At 41.6% G+C, this 22640-nt stretch overlaps 2 protein-coding genes across 2 annotated transcripts in view; one reads left to right on the forward strand and one right to left on the reverse strand.

Annotated features, from left to right (window-relative positions):
* Positions 1-22640, reverse strand: part of LOC124312357 (collagen alpha-1(I) chain-like) — a 1404094-nt gene that overhangs the window by 647304 nt on the left and 734150 nt on the right. The window lies entirely within an intron of this gene.
* On the forward strand, positions 4074-4852 carry LOC124310695. The gene is made up of 3 exons (XM_046774652.1): positions 4074-4378; positions 4442-4654; positions 4723-4852. The coding sequence occupies exons 1-3, from the start codon at positions 4074-4076 to the stop codon at positions 4847-4849; spliced, it is 645 nt and encodes a 214-aa protein (XP_046630608.1). The 3' UTR covers positions 4850-4852.

Genomic DNA, 22640 nt, shown 5'->3' on the forward strand with positions numbered 1-22640 from the left:
AATGATCTGCTAAATATGCTACCAAAACAGTTGCAACCTCCAGTGACTGTTTCTTCTTGATCATTGTAGTTAGTTGAATGAAGTAAGCGAGTGGCAAAATACAAGTGAAGGAACATACATCTTTTCTTTATCATGCTCTACAACAGGAATGCCTTTCCCTTTGCAGAAAACTTTGATAACGTTTTTTGCCCTGTAAAAAGCAGAAACCATAATTTACCAAATCTGAGAGCACACCAGTAAATTTGTAAGCTTACGGATCAATGTCTACTTTTAGAGTATCCATGCTGCTGTCTCGAAGATTGTTATCTACAGCATTGACAAGAATTTCATCAAAGATCTTTTGTAATCCAGGAGCATAGCTTATTTCTCTTTGAATCATTCCAGCTTGCTCTTCATAAACCCACATGATTTCTTTAATAGGTTCTACCGGTCCAATGTAAAGACTAGGCAAACAGAGAATGTCATTGAATCTCAAATACTTCTTAATACTTTTGAGTCTCTCATTGGCTCTTGTTGTCAACTTGACTTCTTCAATTGTTCCAGCCTCCGATTCAGCTGTATCGTTGACAGTTTCCGCAGTTAAAGACTAAGAACAAAGGTACGGTAGGTAAAGGTAGATCCCACTAAGCTGTCAACAAATTTTGTTTACCTCTTTTACTGGCCCATCAGAAGCCATCTTCAATAGAGCGAAAATTTAAGATTTGATAAAATGGTGCTCTTCCTTGTTGCCAGCCAAAGCGGTTTTTCTCGAAACAACTGAAGAAACGACGAGATTCAATATTGTTAGTTTTTTACAAGCTGCTCAACGACAACATTGCCACATAGGGGATAACTATGCATTGTGTTTGTGTTTGTTTCACCAAGTGCCAACATGCCAAGACCGGCATCAGAGATTATAGAGTCATCTAGGAGGGATCTAAATGATCATCGAAATAACAATCAACAATAATTTTTTAAAAAATGAAATTGATCAAAGCGGCACTTGTACTTAAAATAAATGTCAGAAAGAATTATATGTACTCATGTTTGGTTCCCTGCAACATTCCAGAATCACTCATTTCCGGAATGCGGAATCGATGGACAAGCTGTGTTCATCAGCAACAATTCACAGAAAACCGGCAGCGATTCTGTTTTTAGGCAGAATTTTTGTCCTAATATTAGTCATAAATTTACGTTTCTCTATTATATGCGTTTAATTCAATATTGTAAATCATCCGTCAGTGTAGTGAACAGCTGTGATGATGCAGCCACTCTTGTAAATGGAAGCACCACAAATACCATAAAAATTAAAGAATAACAGATGTATTACATGAAATTTAATTAAGGCAACATACTATGAGGGAAATCTGGTAAGGGAATTCGTTGGGACTGGCATGGGTCTGATGGGTGCCTCCGACAATCCTTTCGATAATGGACCATCCACGTCATCCACCGTACAATAAGCACGTTAAGAGGTAGACGAGGCAGCGTCAGCTTGGCTAAAAGAGCAATCATATATTAGTTACAATATCAACTTTGTGTTGTTTCTTACAAATATTTTATAAATTTTTTAAATTCTTTCAAAAAGTATTGCGGGAAGACGCACCATTTCTTTTTTTCTAAATCTATCTGCTCTTGTTGTTTGTAATTTTGAGCGTTAGATAGCAATGTTTTTGACGTTTTTCACCAGTAAATAAAACGAAATGCCTTTAAAATGTAACGTCGTGCTCTTTTCATCATTTTTTCGGTGGGTTTCCGTTCCAAGGAATAAAGAAGCGTTTGTCGTTTCTCATTTGGGGGCTGTTTGCAATTGCGCCTCTAACTGTCAGACTAGGCCAGGCTGCTGGTGTATCTAACAGGTTGGGCCTGAGTCTCTTTTGGATCGATACAATAAACAAAAACGTCTCCGAAGGTAATATATACAGAATTACAGATATCACGTCGTCGCCTTTTTCATAATTTTTTTTTGGGGGGGAGGGGAATAAAACATAGAATAAAACATACTACATAAAATAAAACCAGGGTTGACTAGGCATTACTTCTAAGTTGTAATCCGACCTCAGATTCGCATGCCAAAATAATAATGGGATTACGTAGTTTAGAGCGAGGATCGGTCTATGCTTCAGCTTAAAAGCTTGTTTCTAGTCAACTTCTGTTAGTATGTCAGGAGCTGACAATGACACCACCTGAAGTCGGAAGGATGTCCATTTTTGTTTAGTTTTAGTACCTAGTGGTTAGCACTCCCACTTTGTGTGATTGGAGATGATATGGCGGCGCCTTAACCCACTCCGCCACACGGCACATAATTGTTTCTGTAAATAAATGGTAGCGTATTTACACACCATATGTTGCATTTCAAATAATTAATATTTTTGCGTAGATGGAAAAAAGATTAAAATAGATTTATTTAATAATTTACCTGTTAATTTTTATTTTCTATTGTTAAAAATCTAGGACTCTTTAATCCAGTCAAGCTAACAAATTTACCTACGCAAGTGGTTCAAATCCTTGCAAATTCTTAACTTTTATCAGTTCAAATTTGTATTCAATTGTTGTGCGTCGTCGTGGGTCATTGTCATTTAGATTATGAAAATAGTATTTATATTTATTTCCTGGTCTCATCATAATATTCTTATCTTTATTTGAACGGGGACCGAATCCGGACAATGGATCAAGTCTATGGAACGGCGGAGATTTCAATTAATAGTCAATAATTGAATGAGACTATACATCAATCATTACCTCATCGCCGGTACAGGTAGCAAGAGACGACACATCGACAAAACGCAGCCGATAAAATAGAACCGACAGCCATCAGGTAACATTGACTAAATTATACCCAACTGTTCCAATGCTGCATATACTGCATGGACACCAAAATAGACAAATAACACATTAAAGTATGATGTTAACTGCAAGTTTGCACAAGCAGGAATTTCTGTTCTGCTTAACCAAACTAAATTTACAATTCTTTAAATGAACTTTCCACAAAAGCTCTATTTTGAAACACTGAATAAGATATCACTTTATGTCTTTGACATCAAGAACAAAATGCTAACCTACTAAATTAATCATACAAGTACATAATTAACATTTCAGATTCCCTGTTTTCATCACATTTTTGCACCCTAACAGAACACACATCTTCATGACACGAAAGCACCATGTGGAGAAAGGCAAGACCTTCGCCATGCTTCTACAAAATAGATAAAAAAAGTTAGAGAAAATGGTCTTTGGTAAAATCCACAACTCTCATGATTTGCTTACCTGCTTTACATTTGTTTCTGTATGTGATGAAAGTTACAGCCAGTACAAGTAGTAAGCCTCCAAAAGGAACGACTATCACCAGCTGGCTGCAACAAAGTTACCACCAGCAGAGCTATTTAAGAAAATATAAAAATTACCATCTTGAAACACAGTGTGTACACAAAAGAACAAATAACATACAATGTTTGCAGAAAAAACAAAATACTTTTCTATTCTAAATTATCTATTCAGAAATTCAGATTTAGCCGGCGAAGTCAACTTATTTTAACGGGAAATCAAAGATCGATCAAAGAAAATATTCCATTTCTTTTCGAGGTAAGCAGATTAAACATTGTAAACATCGTTGTATTCACCTGTGTGTTTTGATTATTTGAAGAACGAATGAAGACTTGATGATGACGGCAGGCAGAGATTTTTTTTTATAGACCCTGCATTAGTCACTCACGGGTGCCATAGAGGAAACGCAGATCTTTTTTTTAAGACCTTTTGCGTTACTCTAACACTTTTCAATGAGTCACAATCGGAATGCAAAGTAAGCCCATTTACATATGGGCCTCTCTACTGTCCGGACACTTTTGCCTCGGACAAAAACCTACCCTTCCCATTCTTTTAAAATTCAAAAAAAAATTTGGGTTGCTCCTGGCGTTTGAGAAAACCTAGGAAAAAATTTTCATTCAAATCGAATGAAAATTTGACCACTTTTTCGCCTTGCGGAAACAGCGGTTTCCCATAAGGTTCTCTCGGGTGTCCGGACACTTTAGGTGCCCACTGTATATTGAGTCGTTTATCGTGCAGATCGGATGATGCTGGATGAGCTCCAGCGGAGTATGTCGCCGCGGAGGAAAGCTGGGACTTCTGCGAGCAGGATCGAGGGAAGTGGAAGTGTGGGACCCAAAGACACGTCATCTTCTTATTCCGGTACTTCCGGGTCTCATCACCAATCGTCGAGGCAAACTGTGAGCTCCAGCAACACCAGTCAACATCAAGAACATCATCGGACGACACCATCCAGTGCCCGTCGAGTGTTCGACACTTCATTCATTGCGTCCAATCATCCCCTCGATCAAGGTGCCAATCCTGCTTCCATCAGAGCCGTCAGGAGCAACACATTCCTCAGACGGGATCGTACAACGTAAGTCGGTCTAGTACTAAATTAAAAACCGAATCAAAGTTGATGGATTGGCTTGAAATATAGGACGGACTGTTCGGCAAAGCTTTGTCGAGAGGTGGCAGCATCAGCAGCGTTCGGTCACAGAGTTCCCAGCAGCAACGTGAATACCGCGAGTATCACTCGTCCAACCAAACTCACGGAGGTGGAACTGTCCTTGTGGGAATGCCTTCATCCACGTCAGTCGACGACGGACGATCCGACGATGACTTTCAAGGAGCCACGACCTCTGTTTCGGATGTAAATGAAATCTTACAGCTCATATTTAAAATTTTTTTGTTTCAACTCACTCTCTTTTTCCCTTGCAGAGAGCTAAAGCTTGGAGTAGTCGAGGTGTGGCTTACAACTTTGCGTCGGAATCCACAAGCACTAGCAAGATCGGTGGTACCGGAGTCGATGGCGAGGTGGAAACGGTCGTCAAAAAGAGCCAACTAGTGAAAACGCGTGAAAACGTCTTCCATTAATCAACAACCGTTGGGATATGGGGCGGATGAAATTGTTTCGGCACTTCAAGATTTGATGTTTGTGAGCGAAATGGCCACTAGGTCAACCCAGCAGGCTCCAGTGTTGGAAAACAGAGAAAAGTGATCCGCCCGGACGATGGTCCAATCGCATACGCATCAATCTCAGCACGTCCAATCATCTGGCGCTTCTGCACCGGTAGTGATGCAGTCTGGAACTGTTGGAAGTAACAGTTTCAGCTCTAGCAGCAGTCGACAACAGTTTTATAGTTACAGTAGCAGCAGCAAAGCAGCTGCCACATCCGAATCCGCCGAAATGCCGATCCAGTCAACGGGGGTCGATAATCAAATGCAATCGATGTCAATCAGATCGTCTAGTTTAGCGTCTGCCACTCACCATCATCACGTCATTGATTACACAAGGATCAATCAAAGGCAGATGAGGGTCGCCGGAATTCAGTCACTCTCGCAACAGCAGCTCAATTGCCCCATCTGTAATTTTTCGGTAATTATCATTAACGTTTTAACATTTTGCTTGATTTTGTCATTGAACCGTTTTCACATTTTATCTCATCAGGATCACGAAGATTATCCCATGTACAATCTTCGGATTATTCCCGAATCAGCGGGACTCTTGTGTAATGTTGCAAAGCATCCACAACCCATGTGTAATTTAGGTGAATTAATTTCTTTTATTATTGCAATTATTTTTTGGTAATGTATTTAATTGCCATTTATAGAGCGCCACTCCAACTTCCCTATGTACGCCGCATCCCCTCCATGTCCAACAGGATCGCAGGCAACGACTCCCGTTTGCAACATAAAAGTTCATCCGGCCATTTTATGCAATTATCCTTATCATCCGGATTATCCCAATTTCGCCACTGGCTGCCCTCCGGCGGACAAAGAGGCTGCAACGTTCCCTCGCACCCGGAATTTTTGTGCAACATGCCCAAACACAGCGATTATCCGAAACACGCCTCCCGCTGTCCTCCGCCCGAGATCGAGCCCATCTGCAACATTGACCTCCCGAAGGGGCATCCGCGCGTCATCTGTAATTTCATCCGACATCCGCACTATCCGAAATATTGCAACCCCAAGGCAACTGGACAACAATCCAACACTGTCTGCAACGTACCCGGACATGTGCTGGATAAATGTAACATCCCCGAACATCCGGATTTTCCGGACTTCAAGGCGAAGAAACCGCCAGTGCAAATCGAAGGAAATATTAACACTCCGACACAAAATGAAGATTTACCATTGTGCACGGTTCCTGGACATCCAATGCTCCTCTGCAATGTCAGTGTACATCCAGATTATCCAAAGTTTACTCATCCAGAATTGCCTGAATTCTCTGAGGCTGTTGCTGGGTTGGTCTGCACAATCCCCAGCCATCAACACGGTCGAAGTCCTATGCCTTCTAAGTTTAACATGTAAGTTTTACATAACTATTAGTTGGTTTGAAAAAGGGTCTGCATTTTTAATATTTTTATTTTATCGTTGAATGGACATCCAGGATATCCAGATTATATGTGACTGAACCTCAAACTGAGCCGTTCTGTGACGTTCCCGGTCATCCTTTTGGATTGTGCAACATCCAGACGCATCCGCAATATCCAGAATTGATGGGCCCAGAGGATCGAGACGCCACTCCATATTGTTTCATCCCTTCACATCCTGTACTGCTCTGTTCAATTGAAACTCACCCCGACTACCCGGGTTACATGACTGAAGCTGAAATGCCTTCAGAGCCCATTTGTAATGTTCCTCGACACCCGGCTGCAAGGAGAAATCCACCAATTCCAAATCTGCAGGATCCTTTTGCCAGTCTTTATGCTATACCGACTACCATTCAACCTAAAATGTACCAACGAGGAATCGGTGGTTCTCCTCTGCCGACAATCAGACGCCCATAAATGGATTCCTGGCCTCCAATCGCCTCCCAAGAAACTGGACGAATTAATGGATACGTTCAACGGTGGCCCCTACCAGGTAAAGATCTTGTTCATTAAGAATGGACAAATACACAACAATTATTGGAACTTTCAGCCATTCACGTTGACGCCTCGTGTGGCAACCGATCCCACGCCATTTTCTGCTCCTATTCACGAAACGAATGGAACAACTTTGGTCCCCAAGGAGCCTTTATTCGCTGAAACACCCAAGAGACCTGCCACTAACGGTACCATCGGCCCTCCCGTTTATTATTCACCAGAAACCAACAACATGTTCACGAAAACACCTCCTGATGCCCCACTACTAATCGTAGCTTATTTAAAATCAGATTTGAAATTTCGTTTCTTGGATTAATTCCAATTTATCTGTATTAGCAACAATCGCATTCGATGTCTATGGGAGGTGGAGGCAAAGGCAAAATGAAGTATTCTGCCAAATATTCTGCTGGCGGCTCTGAATCGGATACCAAATTTAAGGCAGGTGCTGGTGGTGCCGCCGTCATTCCCATTTGCCTTCCCGTCTGCTGTGCTATGCCCTGTGTCATTATGTAAACAATTAAAACAACGACTAAAACAGATTAAATTTAACACAAATAACAATAAAATCTGCGAAAAAAATATTTGGCAGTAACATGGTAAAGAAGTTCCTCGACAGTTGATGTAACTTTTTAAGCGATTCGGTGGTGCGATTCGGTGGTGCGATGGTCTACGTTTGCCAGTATCCGAATAATTTGCAGAGGGAACGTAGCAGATCAACTCTTCAGTATCCGAATTTATTCATCGGATTTGTGCTGATTTTAAGCTAATAGACATACACAGGGAATTGTTCTTTTGGCTTATACATTGATTGAAACATCGTTTGTGACGTTTAGGTGGCTTTTAAGAAGTATAAATGAAGAAATAAAGATAATGTATGAAATATAGATGCAGCATAAGATTATTGTATAATTTTGTAACCTAATAAACATCTATTAATTAGCTATTTTTTTTTATTCGCTCGAATTCTTAAGCAACATGCTATACATTACAATTACACTACAAACCGTTAAAAGAACGTTCTCTCCCTTAAAATGTAAATCCTAAAAAAAGCGTCATAAAAACAAGATGATTCAAAATATTCGAAGGGGTTTGGTTTCGCGTGAGCATCAAGTAGCCTAATCAAATTTTCACAAGGAACTTTTGATTCATTAATAATAGCGCTAGCGTTGATATACATAGAATATAACAGATTCAAACTACACCTCGCAAGGATCCACATTACACCTCTTCTCGTGCTGATTTTACAAAAAATTGGCAAGTGTCATCACTCAGAGGAAAGAAAAAGCTAATTTAATGTTTAGTTGATTACGATTGAGTAGGACCACAGTAAATTAGGCCAAAAAGGGAAGTCAACCCCGGTCAACCCCAAAAATACTGTAAGTAGATTTTTTTTTGAAATTTAGGCTACATTGTTTATTCTCATATTAACTGTTTCCGTGTTTCGTTTTGCTGTGTAAAATCCACCGAAGAAAACTGAATTGATCAATAAAGAAAAATAAGGGTTTAAAATTTTTGGTTTTTAAAAATATTGGTGGGTTGGCGAACCGCGAGATGGCTCGTCTTATGAGCAGACGTCGCTCCCGAAGTCAGCGTGATTTGACCTAGTTAATTGTGATTGACTGAACTCGATGCAAATTTCTTCCATGACCTTTTTTTTATATAAAAGGGCATGGACTCGGAGACCGAGGATGGCCCGCTGTATTAGCGAGACGGAGGGATATCACAGTTAGGGGGTACAGAGAGAGAAGGAAAGGAGGGCAGTAAAAGCTTGTAAAAAAAAAATGAAAAACAGACCTGGGGCACAAAACTAAAGGGGAAAGCAACGGTCGCAAGCTACTGCTGAAAAACGGGCAGAGAGAGAAAGAGGACCCGCTTGGCCCCCCTCTCCCTAGCTTGATCAGTCCCGGCGCCAGACGCCACCGTTTAAAGATGTGGGCACCGGGTGTAGCCGAGACCTAGGTCGGATGCCGGCACCACCCCGTAAGCTGGGGGAAGGCGCACAACTCGACACTATTTGCCACCCAGCGCCTCCGTTTATAGGAGTGAGGCGGTAAAGTTGCGAGGAGCTACGAATTAGGGAGGAGCACACAAACGCGGAACAACCAGAGCCTGTGGTTAAACAAGACTGTGGGGCTGAGAGATTGGCGAAATGGTCAGATTAAAGAAACAGAGAAGTTTGGCAAGAGGCTGGGCGCCGGCAGCCTAGATGAGCAGCTCCGGTCTGCGAATCAGGAGCCAGCGCGGCAACTGCCGAGGGTGCCTAGACCCCAGCGGGAGACAGAGGCATGGCGGAAGGATGCCTTCCGAGCCCTGCGTTGGGCATGGCGGTATGCTCCTGGATGGTTCTGAAACCGGGGCTCGCGTTACTGCACAGCCGCTTCGTCTTGGACAGGTAGCGAATGAAGGTATTCCAGATGAGGCTAGACTGGGAGAGAGCCAGTAGTGGAGGGGGCCAAGCGACCTTGGAGGTCGCGCACGCCGAGATCAGCTTTCCTCTGAGAGATGAGAACCTCGGGCAATCAAATAAAAAGTGAAAGGTGTTTTCATCAGGCCAACCACAGTCACAAGCGGGGGTTAGAGCGTAGCCTAGGCGAAAAAGGTGGTGATTGAGGCGACAGTGGCCTGTAATAAGTTGATTGGCCAATACGTTTTACCTCAGCATGAGGAGGGAGCGGGCGGCAAGTACGTCGGGAAAAAAGCTGCGAGTTGAAGACCCGGTTTTCGCGGTCATCCACTCATTGTTCCACACAGCGAGAAGGTGATCTTTGACGGAATTTTTGCAGAACTTGGGGGAGAAGGTGGGGTGAACCATCAAACAATTAGACGGAGATTTCGCCCGGCTTACAGCGAGGAGGAAACCGGCCGACGACGGATTGGCCGCAAGAAACAGATGGCAGAAAGGGCCTAGGGCTGAGAGAGAAACCAGCGCCGTAACTTCTTCTGGGTAGAGAGGAGTCGCAGGGAGAAGAATGGATGAGATGGCAGACAGGAATAGGTTGCAGGATGAGTAGGTAGGTTGGGAGGCCTGTATGACTTTCAAAGCTTTTAGAAGTGAGATACAGCTAGCCTAGCGATGAGAGATTGAGCTTGGAAGGGACGCCTCATACACAGACTTGATACCTATGCTGTAAGTGGCCACGACGCAAAACTGGGGTTGGAACTTGAGCACAAGGTAGCGACAAAAAGTTGGAGAGTGCCGGGGACACTTGGAAGCAACGGAACCATTACAGAGGGGATGGTGGTGCTGCGAATTTTTAGCTTCCATGGGGGATGATTTGCCGAGTGTGGCAAGCTAGAGACTTCAGTTTTTGGAGAGACAGCCAGGAAGGGTTGATGCTTAAGGATGATCTCTTTGGCCGAGCTAGCGAAAGGGGCGTTAGCTGGGACTGAGATAAAACGACACGCCGCAATTTCCAGTAGTCTGAGTTCAATAGGAAGTAGGTTGGAAAGAAGAACTAGGGATGAATAGGGGGCTGATCTGAACGTACCAGTAATCATTCGACAGAGCGAGAGGTGAAAGGACCTGAGTTTTTTTACAACTGCTTTAGTTCTCATCGCAGAGATCGAGACCGAGGCCCCATAGGAGAAAATAGGCTCAACAACTGTGGAATATAAAAAACGCAGGCGATGGCCATCGGAGCTGAAGGTTTGGCGAATACAGCTATTGGCAGCAAACATGGCCCGCTTGGCCGACACGATTTTTCCTTGCAGATGTCTGTGCCATTTCAGGTTGGGATCCAAAGTAAGACCAAGAAAAGAGGCATCAAGTGAAGGGGAAATCTGAACCCCCTTTATGGATAAAACAAGGGGCTCGCTCGACCCGGGCGAACACTTACGGGCAAAAATCTTGACCACTGTTTTGTCCGCATTGAACTGGAGTTTCCTTGATTCCAACCAAGCCCCAATGTGATCGCAGGCGGTCTGCAAATTTTTGGTCGCCACGAAAGGGTCTTTGTGAGTCGTGGCGATCGAGAGGTCGTCAGCGAAACCGGCCATTTTGACTGGAAAATGAGGGAAGGAGAGTTTTAAAATATCGTCAATTAGGACGTTCCATAGGAAAGGAGATAGCACTCCTCCCTGAGGACAGCCAAGGCTCATGGGGTGCACAGAGGTAACATCGCCGATGGAGAGAACCACCGACCTGTTCTTAAGGAAACTGGAGATTATGTTGACAAGATAGGTTGGGCAGCCACGGCTGGAAAACGCTGCAATAATAGCTGGGTGCCAGGCCGAGTCAAACGCACTCTTAATGTCTAGGAAAGCAGCGGCTGCGACCTTTTTATCTGAGAAAGCTGATTCAATGAAGGAAATAAAAGAGTGAGCTGCTGAGTCCGTAGATCTATTTTCTCTGAATCCATGTTGACAGTCGTTTAACCATTCGTGGGCGTTTGCGAACCAGAGCAGGCGCCCGAGCACGACTTTCTCGAAAATCTTCGCAAGATTAGACACCAGACTGATAGGCCTGAAGCTGTTTAAGCTGGTATAGTCCAGCTTGTTGGGTTTGCCAATTACCACTACCTTTGATCGCTTCCAGGTGGAAGGAAAGATGCGCAGCTGCAAGCAAGCGTTAAGAATCGCTGATAGATAGAACTTAATTTCCGGCAGACTGAGAATAAGTATCTCAGCAGAGATGCCATCAGATCCGGGGGTTTGTTTTTGGGTTCAGAGATCACAACGCCGCCTCTAGCTCCCAGTCGGAGATGACAGGCGGGTGGACATAGACGGGGAGTGAGAGTGGGCGGACGACGGAGGCCTCTAGTTCTAGGTGGTAAGAGTTAGAAGGAGGCTCAATTGGGAAAAAGTGACTGGCACAACCTTTCGCAATGGTGGCAGGGTCAGACGAAAGCTTGCCGTCGACAAGCAGTTTGCTTGGGAGGGGAATAGACCTAGATTTGCCCATGAAAGGAGATAGAGCACGGAACGTTTCGCTGGATGAGGCGGATAGTCTGAGTTTGGCCCATTCTGCTCGCTTTGCAGAGCGCAGGGTTTTCTGGTAGCTGGCTTTGCTCTGGCAATAGAGCAGTTTATTTGGGAGATGAGACTTTTGGGCAGACTAGGCTCTGTATAGAGAGCGAGTTTTGGAGCGGAGTGCACTTAGTTCCCTGGACTACCAGGGCATGGATTTCGCTCTCGACAACACTGGCCGAAAAGTTTTAGCCGCCTGAGCGCACGAGTGAATCGAAGTGACTGGAACGTTAATGTTTTCCTCGACTTCTGATTCGAAACTACACGTAAGAAAGCGAGGCCAGGTCGTCGAGGCAGCAAGCAGTTTGGAACGGTACAGATTCAGATTCATGTTGGACAGGGAAGGTATAGGTTTGTTTGGATGAGCTTTAGGTTTGGGAGTAAAAACAGGCGAGTCGACCTGAAAGTAGATATACGAATGGTCCGAGAGGGATGGCATCGCCAGAAAAGCCCACCGAGAGATGAACAGGCGTGGTCCGGTCAGGGTGAGGTCAACAAACGCTGTGCCTCCAGGGACAAAATCCAGCTCATCGCAAAGCCTATTAGCGATGTTAAGGCCAGAGCCAAAAATAACAGTTTCCAGATCTTCACCCCGTCTGTCATTAACCGAGCTGTTCCAAACTCGGTTTTTAGTGTTGAAGTCCAGGCCGAAAACCGAGTAGGGCGAGGAAAGAGCATCAAAGATGGATTGAACGGTGCTGGCGAAGTCGGAGATGGAGGGACGAAGGTAGATAGAAGCGAAACGCAGCGGACCCGATTTCGTATGAAGTTCAACACAGGATGCGAAATTTGAGAGATGCATAACGCTTAGGTTGCCTGCTGTTGAAATGGAATCCTTGATTAGGATAACTGAGCCATACGCGTGGTCATTTGAGAGATGGTAGAATGCCGAGAAACCGGGTGGGATGTTAGCAACGACTGGGATTTCGGCTGAGTAGGCATATGGCTCTTGGATTAAGACTACATCGATATCAAGGTCCAGCACCGTCTGAGCCAGAGTGGCCGACGCTAACTTGGAATGATGGAGGTTAATCTGGATGCATCTAATACGGTTGGGAGGGAGAACGTTCTTGGGTAGAGACGAAGCAGAATCGTTACACATGAGAGTCTAGGAAAAAAAAAGCTCTGTACCGTGCCACCGCTTTGATCTGCTCCTGACAAAGTTTATCTCCAGATCGGTGAGAGCCACCGCAGTTTACACATTTCAACGCGGAGGGGTTAACGCAATCTGAGGTTTGGTGGGGCATAGCACATCTGCCACAGGCGGGTGTGGCAGCTGGGCAGAATTTTTGCGTGTGGCCATACCCCTGACACTTGAAACAGCGTCTAACTTCTCGGCCAAGGTCTACAGGAATAATTCTATGATTCGTGCCAAGAATCGAAGCTTTTCCCCTGAGCAAAATGCTGTCTCTGGCTGCCCTGGTGCGAAGAAAGATCTTAACATGCCCTTCTGATGTGTGGGGTTTGGTATAAATGACTTTAACCGACTGGATCTGATTTCTCAGCAGTTGGTTGCGGTGTTGCAACTCTCTGTGCAAACTGACCGTGTCAGAAACGTTGACAAAAGAACGTTGAGTTTTGAAGCAGTATCAAAACGAGCATGGAACTCAGGCTTCTTGTTGAGAATATCCGCGTCTTTGGCAACGGCAACCTCGTTGTCAAGAGTGACAAACAATTTGTTGTTCTTGTACCGAACGTTGGTGGGAATAAGACCACTGTTTTTGGTGTCCAATAAGTCCTCAACTGCTTGCACATTCAAGGGCGGTGCCGAATCGTCAGCACACTTGGCCCCCAAAACAGAACCAGAAAGGAAAGGCATAGGACGGGCCAGGAGCGGACGGACCAGAAAAAGATGGCCCGGCAAAACCCGGTGGGCGGGCTTGTTGGAGGCTCAATACATGCTCAGCAAAACAAACCTTGATTTGGACAGCATTTTCCTCGAGGGTCTTAATTTGGTCATCACAATTTCCCAGATCATCATTAAGGAGCAAGATTTTGGACTCAAGATCAGAAACATGGTCTTCGTCAAGACGAGAGACCTTGGATTCAAGTTCGCTAATCAAAAGAAGTTGGGTCGCTAGTAGATCTACAGCAGAACACAGGCGAGAAATCAAGTCAGCCTTATTTAGTGAGTTAATAGTGTCTACAGAAAGATCGGCTAGAAAGGCACGGACAGAATCGGCCTCGGCTTTCTTTACGTTGCTGGCATCAGAGACGCCGGGGGAACGACTATCATTCTTCCTTTTCTTTCGATTTTTAGTGGAGTCCGATGACGTATTGGCCGACTGTCTCTTTTGCGCATGACAAGCTTTCCTGCAATCCTCAGAGCAACAGCGATGACCATTGTGTACGATTTTAAACACTTTATTGCAATGTTTACATTGCCTGTTACTGCCTGGGGGCTCAGAGGCACCACTATCAGACTCGTCCATGGACTGAGTCTGGCTCATATGGGATTCCGGAGGCTAAACTACGACTGTGAGACTGTGGTAGACGACGAATAGATACAGAACCGAAAAGGAAAGGAAGGAAGAAGTGCAGGAGATCCTCTTTGGTACTGGGAGGAGAGCAATGACGGACAGGGCGTCAGAAGAAGACTACGACTACCCTCAGTTCCCTCCCCCCCCCCCTTACACAGAGCATGAGCAGAGTGACCAGCGCCTAAAACCCCCCAAGGTCTCCACCAAAAGGTTTCTGGCACTTCCTCAGAAGCCCACGACACAAGGACGGATTGAGCACCGGTCAAGATAAGCTCAAAGAGCTAGAAACCCAAGGGGACCAAGCCGTTTTCGGTTATTGCTTATAACCAGATCGGACGGGGTGGAATCTATACCACGCACTTCCTGCTTAAAAAAAACTTGAAAAAGTACTCCGCAATTTACAATTAACAGGGTAAAATCACTGTTTTTATTTTCCTATACTGATCCAAACGACAGAACAAGTCGGAGAGAGAGAACCTAAATTTTGGAATAAGACAATAAATAAATAAATCGACAATTTGATACAATAATGTGAAACGAGAGGGGTGGTTGAGAGGATCAAGATATATAGAAATAAGAGAGGCAAGAAAAGTGAAAAGTAAAGGGAAGTCGGGCCACTGACAGCTCGGTTTGACAGATGATAGTGGGAGGGGAACTATGAGTGAAAATGGCTATGAGAAAGGCGATATGAAAAAGATATGATTTCTCGAAAAAAGGTGTTCTACAGAGCCCTGAAACACTCACAAATGAGTTAAATCAAAGACTTCTGAACAAAACAAACCAAAAATAATTAAAAATATCCAATTTGGTGGGAGCACAAAAAGCCTTAAAAAGATGAAATATCATTTGTATTAACGAGTACCAAAATCTTGCAATTTCTCACCTCAACCACCAATTTAAACGAATTTAATTTTTATTGAAAAAAGTTTGGCATATGCATCGCACTGAACCATTGAAGACTTGGGGTTGACGCTAGGTGCAATAATTCTTTTCAGAACCATTGCGTGTATAGTATATAACGGAAATGACATTAATATACTACGCACAGATAGGATCAATATACTTAAGTATGACTACAGTATACGTTTCAAGTCGGGGAGGCTAGCTCCCGTGTATTGTTAAATCCCGTGTGCATGGACACTTCCTTGATGTCCATTTCAAGAGCGTCGTGCTATCCGGTGCATTCATACGTACAGATCTAAGACTAAAACCATTAGACCATGACTGCAACATTGGATATTGAAATTTTACAGGTACAATTTTTGGTGTAGCTATTTTTGAAGGAAAATCAATAGATAAATGCTTAATTTAACATGAACTATTTCACTATGACGTTAAATGACTAATTGTAAACTTTTTTAAAATCTAAATCCTATGAACGCTAAAAATGTAACCCTTAACTACTAGAGAAACCTAGCGGTATGATTGCAGTTAATGGTTTCAAAATGTTGTGCTAGTGAGTAGTGACTAGGCGGGACTTATCCGTAAAGGCGAGATAGCCCGCGGCCCGCCGTGTAGCCGTGATCTGGCCGTGATACGTGATTAGTGTAAGGTAGGGTTTTGGAATTGGGAATAGAATTTCGACAATCTTCTTCGAAATTAAATTTTCCTCTATGTAGTCATGTAAAATTATCTACAATATATTTGAAAGAAAGTTGTGCAACACATTTTTTCATTTTGAAAAGTAATTCTTTTGTAAACTAGTTTAATCCAGTTTAATCAATGTGTCATTAGATAATGTGGTTGAAAAGATGAAGCCGCTTGTAATAAGTTTTTCTTTTCATAAATTCTTCTTCTTTTCAGAATGTTTCAGTTGGAGTGGTGGAGTATAAAGAGAGAGAAATGAAGGGAAGAAGACTAATTTTCTAGTCTAGAGACTATAAAGGGAGGGAGAGAAAGACTATTCAACTACGATTAAAAGTAAACATGCTTTTTTAAAATCTAAATTTTAAAAATGGTCGTTGTCGAAATTGGAATTCAATACGACCTGGTTCCAGCTGCTTATACATCTGATGCATGTCCTTTCGTGACGTTTTCTGAATAATGTTACAATGGAAAATTGGTGGTAGTGCTTGTATTGACTAGAAACAGATCTGAATAAATAAAATAAGTGAAATAGCGGTTTGTTCTTAAAAAGGTGTTCGATAACATTTACCCACCCAGATCCCGTAACAATATTGCAAATTTCGTGGAAAGGCCAGGGAAAAAAATTTAGGTAAAACATTGCACAGGATAATAAAAATCTAAAAATTTTGTTAAAAAATTTCATTGGAATGCCAGAGGAAAACAGAAATTTCAAAAATGCACTAAAATCATGGAAGGGGGAGAAAAACATAACAATTTCATAAAACACGAGACTTAGACTTATTTTAGTTTCCAAATTTTTTTTAAATAATCCTTAAGTGTCACGGGTATATCACCGTAGGGGATTTGATGCCTTCGAACATTTTTGGCAGCGATGAAATACAGCGGGCGAAGTTTCTTTACCAGTTTTTCAAGTAAATTAGAGAAGTTCGTATCCGGATATTGCAGTATGGAAGAGGTGAAACATTCTAACTCCGATCTACCACCTGCATTTACTTGATCGATGTCGAATCCTCCATCAATGAATGACTGAACAACTGATGTAAATTGCTGAGAACGTTCGGAATAGTCATGGTTGAGCCACTCATGGGAAGATTCGATTTCTTCCATCACGAGCAGATGTAGCGGGCTGTTGTGTCGGAAACCGACAACATTGATTTTCTCCTACTTTCAGCAACGTTGAGAGCGTCAAAATTCAGCTTAAGCTTTGCTTATGCGGCGTTGCCTGTCACACGAAATCGTTAATTGCGGAGTTTCAACTAATTTTTAAGTTGACACTTGACGAACTGCAAGTGTTGTTTACCAGCTGTCTAGATGCGAAAAAAGAAAGAAATAGCGAAGAATGACATTGTCTAAAGAGAAACTACAACGAACCCATTCCATCAGAACGACAGAGAAAGCAGCAATACACAGACTTTCGTATAACATGCAACGTAGCATAAGCAAAGCTTAAGCTGAAATTTGACGCCTCCGTTGTTTGTTTTTTTGCCGGGATGTTGCCAGAAACAAAAAACCGTTTGAATTTTTACCATGATTTTTTACAGTAGTGGTGACACCGGACAGTGGCATGAGCTCACCAAATCGTAACTGAATAAGGAGATCAATCTTGGAATTTCATAAAAGTTTAGGTTATTTCATCTAAAGATCTTTTTTATCGTACATCAACACTGTAAGCTTAAGCTGTTGTTTACTTTTTGTTAGCAAAGTAACTAACCTTGATTTTGTAACAGTTTGTAGAAAAATCAAGTCCATCTCCCACAAATTTTGATGACAGCAAGGAAAAGTAACTGACCTTCCACGTAGCTGGGATTTGTTTTCACTTCACTACGGGACTGCAGTAAGCTTTTATTTACTCCTTTTTTAAACTATAGTTACTAATATAGTTTTCATAAAAATATGAAGGAATACCTGGCATCCTTTTTCCGAAGATTTGGTTGGGAAATGATTTACCAGAACTTCCACCTAGTTTATGTTTGTGCAACTGGTACATTTCTAAATCAGCAGGTATTAGTTTTCCATAAAGTTCTTGATTTTATTTTTAACAACTACATACATCTCACAACAGAACGGAAAACTGAGCCAGTTAACATCAACACAGAAGAAGATAAATTCAGCCATGAGAGCTCAAGAAGGAACCACATCTAAGCAAGAGCAGAGGTTAGAGAGGTACATTTTTAATTACTCCTTGTTTAATAAAATAACTAACATCAGTTTTGTAACAGCTGGTAGAAAAATTGAGTTCACAATTCTTAAAATTTTCAAGACAGCTATTAGTTACTGACCTTCCACCTAGCTGAGTTCTGCTGATTCTGCTAAAGATCTGTTTTATTCTTTCATCAACACTGTAAGCTTTTATTTACTTCTTTGTTTTAGTATAGTAACTAATATAGTTTGAATTATAATAATTTGAAGGAAGACAAATGGCCACCATTGTCCAAGAATCTGAAGATTTGGTTGGCCTATCGCTTCACTAGATCTTTCACCCTAGTTGGAGCTTGTGCAATTTTTCCATTTCTAAATCAGCAGGTATTAGTTTTCCTTAAAGTTTTTGATTGTATTTTTAAAACAACCACATACATCTCACAACAGAACGGAAAGCTGAAGCAGTTAACAACACAGAAGATGGATTCTACCATGAAAGCTCAAGAAGGAACCATCACATCTCAGCAAGAGCAAGGAACTCCCGCAAAAAAAATTAAGATGGATTCGCTATTATTAGAGATTGGGAAAAAAAATCATGCAAAGATGAAGGAATTGCTCGATAATGGAGCAGATGTTACAGAGACTGGCGATTTCACATTGAATGCACATCAGACCTTTGTTGGAGTTCCGCTGATGTTCGCCGCCATTCTTTCGGACCATGATGGTATTATTGATTCACTCGTTCGCAAACACCCTCACTTCCGTGTCGAAGAAAAACTGATGGAAGAAACAGAAGATACTTTCATTCTATCTACTAACACCAATGTAGAGCTCCTCATTGATGTATGTGACCTTGTTGGAGCTGCTTGCATCTTACGAGGGAGTAAACGCCATGGGTGGGCCTGTTGGCGTGAAGCGGACAGGTTACGCTCTCTTCATGCCATTCCGAAGACTACTTTAAACCAAACGAACTTAGAAAATCTCATTTTCGGAAACCAAAAAGAATTTCTTAACACTCAAGAAATGAACGTGTTGAGGTGGAAGAAGTCTGTGTACTGGAAAATTCAAGCACTCTTCGTAACTCGACGAATTTTAGAAAAAAAACAGCTGTTTCCCAAACAGGTTTTTCCTGCGCAATTTTTACAAATGCCTACTAGACGGCTGGGAAACACGGGAGTTAGACCTGTCTCGCGTTTTTTATGTATTGCTCTATCTTATCGACCTCATCGATTCGAAAAAGACACTTCTTCATGGGCTTGTCCTCCATCCAACAACATCACCTGACGTCTGTCACTGTCCCTTCGCCACCTTGTACAGTATGTTACACAATCGATTATGGATTCAACTAGAGTCAAACAAAGAAGACACTATTCTAACTTTCGACCATCTGATGACAGCCCTGGTCTTCTGTTGCGATTACCAGAGAGCAATTCGCAATTACAGTCAAAACGCAGTAATGAAAGAGAAAACTCGTGATATTTCGGACCTCATCATTACCATTCTGAAACATCTTCTGTCAATTCCAATCACAAAGACCCAAAGAAGCAAATTGAAGAGAAATCTTTCAATCTACATTCATGAACATAACCTTCCAGAAGAAGAAAAAAGGCCTAATCTTTTGATGGAGGTTTCTTCATCCTATGAAGGGAATACGTTAGACTTGAAGCTGATCAAGTTGTTGCTGAAAGTAGGAGAAAATCCAAATGTTGTCGGTTTCCGACACAACAGCCCGCTACACCTGCTCGTGATGGAAGAAATCGAATCTTCCCATGAGTGGCTCAACCATGAACGTTCTCAGCAATTTACATCAGTTGTTCAGTCATTCATTGATGGAGGATTCGACATCGATCAAGTAAATGCAGGTGGTAGATCGGAGTTAGAATGTTTCACCTCTTCCATACTGCAATATCCGGATACGAACTTCTCTAATTTACTTGAAAAACTGGTAAAGAAACTTCGCCCGCTGTATTTCATCGCTGCCAAAAATGTTCGAAGGCATCAAATCCCCTACGGTGATATACCCGTGACACTTAAGGATTATTTAAAAAAAATTTGGAAACTAAAATAAGTCTAAGTCTCGTGTTTTATGAAATTGTTATGTTTTTCTCCCCCTTCCATGATTTTAGTGCATTTTTGAAATTTCTGTTTTCCTCTGGCATTCCAATGAAATTTTTTAACAAAATTTTTAGATTTTTATTATCCTGTGCAATGTTTTACCTAAATTTTTTTCCCTGGCCTTTCCACGAAATTTGCAATATTGTTACGGGATCTGGGTGGGTAAATGTTATCGAACACCTTTTTAAGAACAAACCGCTATTTCACTTATTTTATTTATTCAGATCTGTTTCTAGTCAATACAAGCACTACCACCAATTTTCCATTGTAACATTATTCAGAAAACGTCACGAAAGGACATGCATCAGATGTATAAGCAGCTGGAACCAGGTCGTATTGAATTCCAATTTCGACAACGACCATTTTTAAAATTTAGATTTTAAAAAAGCATGTTTACTTTTAATCGTAGTTGAATAGTCTTTCTCTCCCTCCCTTTATAGTCTCTAGACTAGAAAATTAGTCTTCTTCCCTTCATTTCTCTCTCTTTATACTCCACCACTCCAACTGAAACATTCTGAAAAGAAGAAGAATTTATGAAAAGAAAAACTTATTACAAGCGGCTTCATCTTTTCAACCACATTATCTAATGACACATTGATTAAACTGGATTAAACTAGTTTACAAAAGAATTACTTTTCAAAATGAAAAAATGTGTTGCACAACTTTCTTTCAAATATATTGTAGATAATTTTACATGACTACATAGAGGAAAATTTAATTTCGAAGAAGATTGTCGAAATTCTATTCCCAATTCCAAAACCCTACCTTACACTAATCACGTATCACGGCCAGATCACGGCTACACGGCGGGCCGCGGGCTATCTCGCCTTTACGGATAAGTCCCGCCTAGTCACTACTCACTAGCACAACATTTTGAAACCATTAACTGCAATCATACCGCTAGGTTCGCTAGTAGTTAAGGGTTACATTTTTAGCGTTCATAGGATTTAGATTTTAAAAAAGTTTACAATTAGTCATTTAACGTCATAGTGAAATAGTTCATGTTAAATTAAGCATTTATCTATTGATTTTCTTTCAAAAATAGCTACACCAAAAATTGTACCTGTAAAATTTCAATATCCAATGTTGCAGTCATGGTCTAATGGTTTTAGTCTTAGATCTGTACGTATGAATGCACCGGATAGCACGACGCTCTTGAAATGGACATCAAGGAAGTGTCCATGCACACGGGATTTAACAATACACGGGAGCTAGCCTCCCCGACTTGAAACGTATAATGTAGTCATACTTAAGTATATTGATCCTATCTGTGCGTAGTATATTAATGTCATTTCCGTTATATACTATACACGCAATGGTTCTGAAAAGAATTTTTGCACCTAGCGTCAACCCCAAGTCTTCAATGGTTCAGTGCGATGCATATGCCAAACTTTTTTCAATAAAAATTAAATGAGGTGAGAAATTGCAAGATTTTGGTACTCGTTAATACAAATGATATTTTATCTTTTTAAGGTCGTGGAAGAAATTTTCATCGAGTTCAGTCAATCACAATTAACTAGGTCAAATCAAGCTGACTTCGGGAGCGACGTCTGCTCATAAGACGCGACATCTCGCGGTTCACCAACCCTCCAATATTTTTAAAAACCAAAAATTTTAAACCCTTATTTTTCTTTATTGATCAATTCAGTTTTCTTCGATGGGTTTTACACAGCAAAACGAAACACGGAAACAGTAATATGAGAATAAACAATGTAGCCTAAATTTCAAAAAAAATCTACTTACAGTATTTTTGGGGTTGACCGTGGTTGACTTCCCTTTTTGGCCTAATTTACTGTGGTCATACTCAATCGTAATCAACTAAACATTAAATTAGTTTTTTCTTTCCTCTGAGTGATGACACTTGCCAATTTTTTGTAAAATCAGCACGAGAAGAGGTGCAATGTGGATCCTTGCGAGGTGTAGTTTGAATCTGTTCTATTCTATGTATATCAACGCTAGCGCTATTATTAATGAATCAAAAGTTCCTTGTGAAAATTTGATTAGGCTACTTGATGCTCACGCGAAACCAAACCCCTTCGAATATTTTGAATCATCTTTTTTTTATAATTTTTTTTTAGGATTTACATTTTAGGGAGAGAACGTTCTTTTAACGATTTGTAATGTTATTGTAATGTATAGCATGTTGCTTAAGATTTCGAGCGAATAAAAAAGAAATAGCTAATTAATAGATGTTTATTAGGTTACATAATTATTGAAGCTAGAACAATTGAATTTGGAAAAATTGTTTTCGGAAAAAGGCTGAAGGTTGAGGAAAATGATGCACTTTCCAGAGCAAGAAAAAAAGGAATTTGCTGAAAATCGGAAACATACGCATTTTTAAGCACTTTAGGCTACGTCTCACCTTAAAACGAGGCAGTCTGGAATGCTAAAAAAGGTGTTTTTTCCAATTTTCACCAAGTTTTACTTTTTCTTGGTCTGGAAAATAAATCATTTTCTTTAGCCTACAGCCTTTTTCTAAAAA

This window comes from Daphnia pulicaria, chromosome 8 (assembly GCF_021234035.1).
Source record: "Daphnia pulicaria isolate SC F1-1A chromosome 8, SC_F0-13Bv2, whole genome shotgun sequence".
Taxonomy (NCBI): Eukaryota; Metazoa; Arthropoda; class Branchiopoda; order Diplostraca; family Daphniidae; genus Daphnia; species Daphnia pulicaria.